The sequence below is a fragment of the Lingula anatina genome, chromosome 4 (assembly GCF_051362555.1).
Source record: "Lingula anatina isolate TDL-2025a chromosome 4, LinAna3.0, whole genome shotgun sequence".
NCBI lineage: Eukaryota > Metazoa > Brachiopoda > Lingulata > Lingulida > Lingulidae > Lingula > Lingula anatina.
The window spans coordinates 10,313,609-10,324,191 of NC_141770.1; the positions used below are offsets into that span (position 1 = coordinate 10,313,609).

The window sequence follows — 10,583 nt, forward strand, 5'->3', positions numbered from 1 at the left end:
CGCCCCCCCCCCCCCAAACTCCCCATTCATTTCCCATGATTCCTTGATTACGAGACTTCGGACATGTTTCACTGCCAGAGGAGCTCTGCTTTTAACGGCGTTATTTTGCATACTAAGAAAGTGTGATTCACTTAACAGCATCGTTCATAAACAGCTGTGTCCAAGGCATTCCCTTATCTTTAAAAGGTATGCTGAATTTGTGGATTTGAAGATATTTTGCCGCATTAAATGTGTTTGTTGACACCGGATTGAATTGGTTGTGTGTCGTGTGCAGACGACGATTTCATTCTCCACATAACGACCTCGTTTTGGGTTTGGGTGCCCATTGATATCCTGTGAGAGCGGATACTGTGTAGCTAGAGAGCGAGGCACTAGTGGACAGCTATATGGCACAGACATTATGTAACACTATGAAGATTGGAAGGCTATTGACTCGAGTGTGGCAGTTCACTTAATCTTTGTTATTGACATTCATATTTCTAACTGGTTTTCCTTATTATTGTGTGATTATACCATAACTACCAAGACGTACTGCAAACTATCAAACCAAAAATTTGCACCAAAAGTAACAAAATAGGCAACCTGAACCAGAAAGAATGTGAAGTACAAATAATAAAATGAAATATAGAAAAGACATTTTATGGTAAAAAGAATAACTTAGTATTAAGATGATTAAGTAACTGTATTTCCAAATGAGTTAGATCAGAGCTAGACAATGTTTGAAACTGGTTTCACAAATAGTTTTGATTGCCAAGACCTCGGAGGTATGTCTTGATTTGAATTCACTTGTCTGCATGTATTAGGCCGCATTCACATCGAGAAGAGCCAAGGATCTACAAAGCCAAGACCTAAATATGGCGGACGTACATAAAAGGAAAACCGCCTAATCTTTTAATAGTCTCTCCACCTCTTACACACCTCCCCATGCGTCGTCCCTGCGGGGGTACAGTCATTAAATCTTGGCTATATTGGGGCTATGGCTTAAAAAAATTTTAAAAAGATTAAAAAAGGAAAATTCACACATCTATATGTTTATTTTCCCCTTCTTATTTTAATTTATAATTTATACCGCTCCCACCCTTGGCTATGGATTAAAAAAGGAATATTCACACTTGTATATGTTTATCTGGTTGTCAATCATATTGACTATTTTAAAACCTTAGTATGAAAGTTTAGCTTGCCAATCAGGACTATAAGAACAAGTGGTATGGCTGCAGTGACCTCATGACTTTAAACTTGACCTGTGTTTGGAACAGAGTATTCTTCATTCTTTAAAAATACATCTGAAGCAAGTGGACATGTTAGTTATTGTCACTAAACTTGTTTACTGAATGCATCTTTAGATTAAAAAAATGTATATATTGGGGTATGGTTTCTGTTTTAGGTTCATGATGTCAGTCCCAGATGTAGATTACCTAACCTGTGGTTCCTGCCAGTCTGAATTTCCTTTGTCAGAAATTGTGGTGTTTATGCAGCATAAGAAATATAACTGTGATGATACCCCGGACCAACAAGCTACAATCAAAGGTAAGAACTATTTTGTTATATGTGAAATTTGTTGAAGGGCCTGATGACATGATTGATTCATCATTGTGAGCTCAGGAACTTGCATATATGGGTAAATCACAGGGAGGGGGTGATGAAGGGTTAAAACAACATGTGTTATGGATAAAAAAAAATGTTCTTTAAATAAACAACAATAACAATCATATAAAATAATTTTCAAACACATTTTTATGCCGTTAACTTATGGCCAACCCTGGACGTAGGCCTTCATTAGACTGACTTGAGTAGATGTTGTTACTGACCACAAGGTAGTATAGAGGCCAGGACCCTCATATAAATGTCAGCTAATGGTATGAAAATATTTTGACTTGTGTTTGATAATTATCATGTATGATCCAGCTACTAAGGTAATGAACATTTTTGCTCAACAGTAACAATGTCTCTTTAAACAATTGTTTTTTAACTGAGCTAGCAGTGAAAGACACGCCTTTTCATTCATATTATAAAAGTGTTAAATTGTTTAATTGTGGAAGTTACTACATACTTTGAGCACTGGTGAAAATTCAACAATATTTTATGTATTAGTTGCATATACAGGCTATGTATGGGACAATATTTTCTGAAATTGCAGCTCTCAAACATCTGGGGTTATTTAGTGAATTTACATTTTACACATTTTATCTTAATTACTATGATCTTGTCTTTTTCACAGGTCAGGACATCACAGTGGCCAAATATCTATGTCAGTCATGTCCAAAGCAGTTCTCTGCTGCTGTCAGTCTTTTACAACATGCCCAGATCAATCATCGCATGAAAATATACCTGGATCAAGGACCTTTTAGTCTGGGGATCCAAGACGTCAGAGTAAGGTTAGGCGAGGAAGTACAAGAAGCACAGGCTGACTTATCAGACCAGGGACTGTCTTCTGGAAAACAAGTTCAAATTAGTAATAAAAAAGAGAAAACAGTGAAAAAGTCAACTGGGAAAGTGGGATTTCTACCTAGAAAACCTGTTGAGACTGATGATGGAGACTATCTTGGCCCTGCTAATACCGTTTTTTCTCCAAAGAAGTGCTGTGCGTCAGTTGTTCCAAAAAAGAGGAAAAGGCACATGGAGACAAAACACATGCATGCGACAGGAAAAGGGAAGAAAACCTCTCAGAGATCTTTCTCCTCACAGACTGCCAGTACTATTTATATTGACTTTGAGCATTCCAATGAAAATGAAGAGGAGGAGGGGGAGGCTTCCCCTGATAGTTTTGATGATCCCAGTGAGGTGACCTCAAGCTTCAGTATTCCAGTAAAGGGCACTACCACTGCCATGAGCACATCTCACACAGCTCATACCACAACCACTGCTGGGGACCAGGCAACCCAAGAATTCATTCCGTTTAATGGTAACAGAGGGTCGTTTATTATGGAGCCAGGTACGACTTATTCAATTCCAGTTTCCTACTCTAGCATGCACCACCAGGGGGACACATATTTCTCATCAAGAGAATCTCAACCAATGCAAACATCTGTATCTCAGCATTCCTCGACTACAGGATTTCAGCCTCAGATTGAACTCAGCAGCAGTGCCCCCTACAGTGATAGCTATCAATCGGATATCTCACAGGATGCAGACAAAAGCAAATTTGTTGATGATTCAAAAGAGGGCGCGACGTCTGCAGCTTTGGAGAGAAGCAGCAGAGAGGCATCGAGTCAGATGTCTAGGTCATTGTTGTCTAAAGCACTACAGAGGAAGAGGCGCTACCCAACCTCCCGTCCATTCAAGTGCGACCAATGTGGAAATTCTTTCAACCAAAGGATACATTTGAAGAAGCATTTGTACAAGCATCAAGGTAGCTTTTATAAATTTAAATAAAGCTCATTGTTTTACTTACAGTTTTAGTTTCATAATGTATGGTGTTGTTTAAAGTAAATGGTTTTGTTTCATATTTTTGTTTATTAAATATTATGGTATGTGAATAAATTTAGATGTATTTTCCTTTGGTGAGCTTACTTTAAGATGTAATTTTTGAATAGGTTGTCATTGTTAAACATAAATAATATGTCAAAATTTTAAACCAGATCGCTGATGGCTTTAAAGAAAATAGATATTAAAAATTTTCTTAGGATAAAATTTACTTTACTAAAATGAGCCAAGTTTTTTTCCTCAAAAGTGATGTGTTTGCGATATTTTTCAACTCCACTGTGCAATGCCCATATTTTCAGGTGAAAAGCCATTCAAATGCCAGCAGTGTGATTACTCCACAGTGGAACGCAGCCATTTGAAAGTCCACATCAGGATACATACTGGTATGCTTGGCAAAATTGTCAATGTTTACATTGTCTTTTAAATTTTTTTAGGAAACAGTGTTGTTAATTGAATATAGACGCAAAAAAAAAAAAAAAAAACTGACTTTTTTTTATTTTTTACATCCTTAGACCTCTACTCTTAATCATAGTTGTAAAGATAGATGAAGATATTAGCCTAAGGCGAAACTAATTTTTTTTCCAGGGGAGAAGCCATACAAGTGCACTCATTGTGAGTATGCAACAGCTCAGAACAGTACATTGAAGATACATGTCAAACGCCATCATGGTGGCTTCCAGCTCAGCTGCACTTCCTGCGGCAAACAATTTGCCGAGAAAGACATGCTCGAAGATCATAAACGGGAGCATCCCGACCACCAGCTTATCAAGACACAGACGAGTGCTGCGGGAAGCCCAGAATCGTCGGATGCAGAATTGGCTTTTCATCAACTGGGACCAACCCAAGGGGAGAAAGAAGTGAAATTGCTCCATAGGGATCTTAAGCGGGATAATACATAGGGTAGTCATAGTGACTTAGTTTAGACAGATATGCCAGGAAATATTTGTCTTGCCAAGTGTGGAGGGGTTTATTTATTAATATTATTTTTCTTCACCAGTTGATTTGGTGACAGTTTGATCATGATGGGAACATTATTGGCTGGAGTTGATGTGGATGAGTTAAGATACATAATGATAGATATACAAGATGTATAATAATAAGGGCCAATTTTCTTATATCAAGATAAAATCTTGTGATCGATTTACATTTTAAGATTAATGGCTTTACCTTACATGGTTGAGGCATGAAGAGGGGTAGTTAAAGATTTCTATTGTTGTGAATGAAATTTTAAAGAAAAGCAGAAAACCTGAAAGATGCATGTCCAAGTTCATGTGAATGAGATGAATTAGTTTCTAGGCAGCAAATGAAGAGCTTCAAAGCCAATTTGTCAGTAGAGGGTTTTGAGTGAAATTTGCTTATTGGAAAAGAAGTCTCAAAACAGTTAATTTCCTTTAGTTGTCTTTTTAAAAGATATTTAGATTTTTTTACCACCATGGACATTTGTGTCTCTTAGATGTATTGCATTCAACATTTGTTTTTATATTTCTTTTGTGGCAAAGGAGATAAAAACAGCTAATACTTCCGTTACAGAGTAGAGGCTTAATTAACAGAGCACATGAAGCACAGGACCAATTTTCAGTTTTATTTTGAACTTCTTAGCACCAGAGTTTTACTTTCATCACATGATTTCGATTTTGTGCACTTGAATGCATTTTGTTTAATTTGGTATGTTAGAAAAAAAGCATACCAGTAAATCTGTACTATGTGTGTGAACCCTCTTCAGGTCGCGGGATTTAAATATTTTAGAAATTGTCACCTTAAAACTATTTAACATGTAGCTATTTTTTCACTATTATATATATTAATATATATTATGAATATGAGTCCTAAAATGATTTAACTCCTGTGTAAACAGGTGCTGCTCCACAGTTTACTTCAAGAACTTTCTGCATGTTAGCACTCCTTAGAAAAGTACATCATATGTCCCTGTATTTACAGATATACTGAATTTTGTGATAAATCTTCAAATAATTCCAATAACCTATAATGCCATGATAGTTTTTTTTTGTATGGTTTGCCTCTCGTGTTAACTGTAATTCATGCCATTATCAACCCCGTCTTGTTATGTTTGTGGAGTCTTTACTGCTTTCTTTGACAATAAAAAACGAAGAAAGTTGAAGTTCATGGTTATTCTGTTGTCCTTTACAATCATGAAATATATTGTATAAAGTCTTAACCTAAATAGTGTAATGACTTGATCTTTTCAAGGGGAAAATTGTTAATTTTATAGATACTTTTTTTTTTTTTTTTTAGTGATAATTCTCAAGATTAGAACATGGCTACTGAGTGATTGCAACAAAATTGAAAAGCAGGCTACACTATGGTTCTAATTTACACATAAAAAGCACCACAACTGCTTATCAGAGATATAATTTTTAATGATAAAGAAAATCTGAGTCTGAATAATTTAAATTTTTTCCCCATTGAAAAGATTGTGTCTTCACCATAGTTGTTATCTAGTTTGCACCTGGCAAGGACAGAATTTTACTCCTGTTTATGTTTAAAATTTGTAATTTATTCAGCTCGGCTATATTTGAAGTGTCACAATATGGGCCATTCAACACAGGTCCTAAAATGCTAGCAACCTGTAGTTGTGGAGTATTCCATTCACACGGCTGCAGCGTTTTGGACACTGGGAGGCCACAGTGGTTCCAGTGGGATCCACTTATTTGGTCGTTTCCACTGTATATACTGCTTCATACTAAGAGAGCGCCTTTCAATCTGGCTTGTAATATTCAAGCTGATCATTAGTCCTTTTATATGCCAAGATTATCTGCTGCAGTATCACTATGTTGACTGTGAAGAATACCAGGCCAGCAAGCCAGATGTAAAGAAATGTCGGCACTCCCTGGAACTCCAAATAATAGGCTGGTGTCAGCCACAATGCCTGGAATACAACAGATTTACATGTAAATTTACTTTCACATTAGCTGTCTTGTGAATTCAATAACATGCAATGACGATGACGGACCAAAAAAGGGGCCCTGGATGAAAGTTGCAAAAGTATTGTCTGTTATCTACCACAAATGCACTCTTGTTCAGAAGAAATCTCACAACAGGTACTAATGGTTTGAAAAGTCTGACCTTATTATTAAAATGTCTAAAAACTTCATTTTTTGTTGACTAATGGTGAAACAGCAACTTGAATCTAAGACTTGGGCTTTTCAACTTGTGGAAATGTAACTTAAAAGACTTGTGCCAGTCTATTTATTTATTTATTTATCTATTTTGCTAGGAGTTAAAATGTTTTAACTTGACCAATAACTCATGTGATAACCAAATCTGCTACTGTCACATCTATCGCAATTTAAGACTGACCTGTCCAGCAAACCAAGCAATGACCAGTCCAGCACCTGTAGTTTTCTTCATGGTTAAATGGGGTATTACCAGAGGCAGCAAGGAGCCATACCACAAGAAGTACTAAATAAAGGAACAGAACTGCTATTTTACAGCACAAAATTTTACATGCAATAATGCAATATCTCTTGTATGGATGCTAAAATGTTTAAAATGACGCTTTTTCTCTTCAGTTCAGTACAGCTGATGTCTCAACAAAATTTGCTTTTCATATGAAAAACTTGTCAGGTGACTCAATATAATATTGGCTGATAACCCAATGAATACACAGAAGTACTAAGATGTGTGCAGAAAGCACTGACTATTACAATATATTGCAAACTTTACTGTTGTTAAAGCACAGGCACCTAACATGAATGCATGCATTCACATACATATTCAGGGGCGGATTTAGGCCGTCTTCTGGGTCTTCCAGAAGACGGTCAGATTTTCATGTTTACATTGACGGGTATCTATTTTTTTCTGTCGGAAGATGGTCAAAAATGGGGGATGGCGCAACAAAGATAATATGGAAGACTGTCAGAAAATATCTCTGGATCCGCCACTGATATTCATACACATACAAACCAACTCACCACAAACAATACTCCTAACTTACCTGAGAAGTTACCACCTTATTAAATGTCACAAAAACAAAAGTGTGGACAAAGCAGCAAAGTGGCAGATTGTGATACATCTTCCACGATACCAGTAGCAGTAACAACATCTGTGGCAAGAACACACCCAGTCCTAAATAGAAGGAGTAGCTGGATCCTTCTAATAAGTACAGCATGTAGAAATACACTGAGAAGTTGTGACGGATGTCTCTTCTTGTAATGTGGTATAAGTAGGTCTCGTAAAGAAACTTGTTTCCATACCTGTGAAAAATCAAATAAATTATTGTCATAAATCAAACATGTAGGAACTATTAAGCTTCCAAATCTTTTGGTCTGGTCTTAGGCCTACCAACCTACCAGACTCGGCACCAAATGATCCCGAATTCACAGTTAGATCAGATCACACTACTCGTTTTCAAGGTGTGCATCAGTAGGCATTTCACTGTATCATAATCTGGAACAAATTTTGAGATGAGATGCACTGCTTTCCAACCCGCTCAGAAGCATTGCTATCACGTAACGTACTAGGCAAGAGCGGTGTTGCGTCTGATACTTCTATAAGCACTTACTGAGGCACACCTTGAAAATGGGTAGTATGGTCCGATCTACTGGTGAATTCAGGATCATTCGGTGCCGAGTCTGGTAGCTGGGTATGCCTGGGTCTTGTTGTTGTGAAGAAAAGTGAAGTTGCAGCTGAAAGCTTACAAAATACAATCCATTCAGTGTAAGCAATAGTAAACCTTAAGAAAATTTCAAATTCCTGCACAGATAAAAATGAAACAGACCATGTTCTATCAAAAGCTCATCATTAAGCAAGGAAAACATTTTTTCTTATAAATAAAACCAGTTTCAAGTTTCACAAATCCATCACAGTTAATGAATTATCCCGTCTGTTAGTTAATTTTTAAAGTGTTTGTGAACATTAATGGAACAAAGCCTGCAAGTCAATTTCAATCCCAAAAAGGACAAAACTGTAGAGGCAAGAATTCTTAATCATTCACCGCAACAAAATCTTTACACTTAATAATGTTATTATGTGCAAGTAAAAAGAAAACCATACCATCAAACCCTTACCAAAAGTAACACACTCCAGTTAAAGCAACAAACACACTTCCCGCTATCACAAAATATGTGATCCTTGCTGCATTGGGAATAATGAGCTCATAAAAATCTGTCCGCTTTCTTTGGTCCTTTCCTGCAGTTTTCTTTTGAAGATAATCTCTATTGAGCAACAGATAGATGGGCAGTGCATAGGTAATGGGGTATATCTTGACATGCACCGATACAGCATACAGTATGGAAGACAACACGTACTGTTTCTTCATAAGTGTGTATATTGTGCTTAGTACCAATGTTGTCATAATGGACTCTGCATTCCCCCGACTTGATACCGTCACAGGCAGAGGATTGAATAGCCAAAGTAATGAATACCACAATGCTTTTTGGCCATCCACTCCTTGAGCCTGCAGTATTTTATATAGGAGCCACCCTGTGAGTACATCACATAGTATAAAGATGAGCTTTCCAAAAAAGACTGTCAAATATATATTGGGTGTCAGCAATATTGCAAGGAAGGGGGTGTACCTGTAGGTAGCTCTATCATATGGAGATCTTCCCTGAAATAGTAATAACAAACACTTTAGTAACCAAACCAATGCATATACGTTAAAAAAAAAACAAACAAACAAACAAAAAAAAAAAAAACAGGGTGATCCAATGACCATATACATACAAACTAAATGTACCTATACATTCATACTTTTTTTAAAAAAAGCATGCAGGTTACCTCTCACATCCCAAATTCTATTTAAGATTGGCATATGCCACATTGGCATTATTGCTGCGTAATTCTCTCATTTGTACAACTGTGGTACTTTGGTTAAATTGTTTATAACCTTATGTACAGACTCTTATATACAGTATATGGACTTTCTTTTTGGCCATGAACATGACAGGTGTACCTTATTCAACTCAACCCCATCCCCTCTACCTCAATAATGTGCCTTGCAGCATCAGTGAAAACATAATAATCCACATCTGTATACTTGACTAGCATGGTCCTATCCTGCCACTCTCCATACAACATCAGGCCAAGTCTCACCAGAATGGCCACCAAGAGGCAAACAGGTGCAGACATACATGCCTTTGAAAACATGCTACCTGCAAAAGCATAAATGATAATGCATTTACTGTAATTATATTATCACAGAACATTCAGGGGAGTTTGTTCTCATTGGGTGAGCAGTACATGTATGTTTCAATAATTTTTAATTCTAACTCATATGTTTAATGTTTACTAGTGATTTACTTCATTTAATGTCTTAAACACACTCTTAACAGACATGTAACATGAATTTCAAGAGGTTGATACAGAAATCAATATTTCCTGTACATTTTAATATTTTAGCTGAATATAATGGCTGTCTGCTGGTACATAGCATGTATTAAAAGGGAACTTTTTATATCCTTACATTTCTTTTTCTTTTATGTAAAATGTACTAAGCATAGTGCCGAAGACAAGAAATTCGACCTCACTTGCATACTGGACATCTTTGATCTTAAAAGAACTGCCAATATCAACTAGTAGACACGCGCTACTTCAATTAAGATCGCACTATGTCATCATTAGTTCGCTTGATTTGATCTTAAAGTGCAATTTTAGATAATATGTCAAATGATCTTACACGGTCTTAACCATTACAGCAATAGTCTTTAAAAGTACTGAATCTGCTTTTAAGATCAAAAATTGTATAACATCAACTTGAATGGTCAAGCAATTTCCCCCTCTCACGATGGGGGATACCTCTCCTTACAATGGAGGATACCTCTGCTCACAACATCCAGTTTCAAGGATTAGCCCTGCTCACAATCGGAGAACATGTGAGGGGAGACAAATGCATAACAACTTTTAAGTTTTAAAATTGGAAGTGAGTCCAGTAATGGTCATACTCGTGGTTTAAGACCATGTAAGATTGTTTGTGATCTGAAAATGCAATTCAAGACCAAATCAGGCGCACCGTTAAATTTTAGAAATATCAAAATAAGGCACACCCACATCTCATGCTTTCACCTTTTGAATAAGACCGCAACGACATAAGATGCGAATGCGCGATTGGCTAATAATCCTCGCGCATGCGTCCATTAGGTTAGTGAAGCCAAAACGCAGGAGGTCCACTTCGTGTGCAAGACCAGCAGTCTGATTTTCAA

General features: G+C 36.8%; 2 protein-coding genes across 7 annotated transcripts; one reads left to right on the top strand and one right to left on the bottom strand.

The window, feature by feature from the left end:
* The first annotated feature begins 33 nt into the window (after positions 1–33).
* Positions 34–4,848, top strand: LOC106181942 (uncharacterized). The gene is made up of 5 exons (XM_013566514.2): positions 34–186; positions 1,385–1,527; positions 2,219–3,349; positions 3,723–3,806; positions 4,009–4,848. The coding sequence occupies exons 2-5, from the start codon at positions 1,389–1,391 to the stop codon at positions 4,320–4,322; spliced, it is 1,668 nt and encodes a 555-aa protein (XP_013421968.2). The 5' UTR covers positions 34–186; positions 1,385–1,388; the 3' UTR covers positions 4,323–4,848.
* Positions 4,849–4,990: 142 nt separating this feature from the next.
* LOC106160505 (GPI alpha-1,4-mannosyltransferase I, catalytic subunit) lies at positions 4,991–10,574 on the bottom strand. 6 transcript variants are annotated; one of them, XM_013537158.2, is made up of 6 exons: positions 10,447–10,574; positions 9,367–9,536; positions 8,451–8,992; positions 7,379–7,637; positions 6,742–6,843; positions 4,991–6,310 (listed from the first exon to the last, which is right to left on the bottom strand). In XM_013537158.2, the coding sequence occupies exons 1-6, from the start codon at positions 10,469–10,471 to the stop codon at positions 6,140–6,142; spliced, it is 1,269 nt and encodes a 422-aa protein (XP_013392612.2). In that variant the 5' UTR covers positions 10,472–10,574; the 3' UTR covers positions 4,991–6,139. The 6 variants fall into 6 exon arrangements, with proteins under 6 accessions (XP_013392612.2, XP_086867925.1, XP_086867927.1 ...); XM_087011799.1 differs by having other exon boundaries at positions 10,432–10,454; XM_087011801.1 differs by lacking the exon at positions 10,447–10,574 and adding an exon at positions 10,190–10,420.
* Between the last annotated feature and the right edge of the window lie 9 nt (positions 10,575–10,583).

Coding starts and splice junctions, on each gene's coding strand:
- LOC106181942 (XM_013566514.2), top strand. CDS start 1,389: ATGATGTCAGTCCCAGATGTAGATTACCTAACCTGTGGTTCCTGCCAG. Junction 3,350..3,722: donor GCATTTGTACAAGCATCAAG/GTAGCTTTTATA, acceptor CCATATTTTCAG/GTGAAAAGCCATTCAAATGC. Junction 3,807..4,008: donor CCACATCAGGATACATACTG/GTATGCTTGGCA, acceptor TTTTTTTTCCAG/GGGAGAAGCCATACAAGTGC.
- LOC106160505 (XM_013537158.2), bottom strand. CDS start 10,471: ATGTCGTTGCGGTCTTATTCAAAAG. Junction 8,993..9,366: donor CTGCAAGGCACATTATTGAG/GTAGAGGGGATG, acceptor TTACTATTTCAG/GGAAGATCTCCATATGATAG. Junction 6,311..6,741: donor TTGCTTGGTTTGCTGGACAG/GTCAGTCTTAAA, acceptor GTTGTATTCCAG/GCATTGTGGCTGACACCAGC.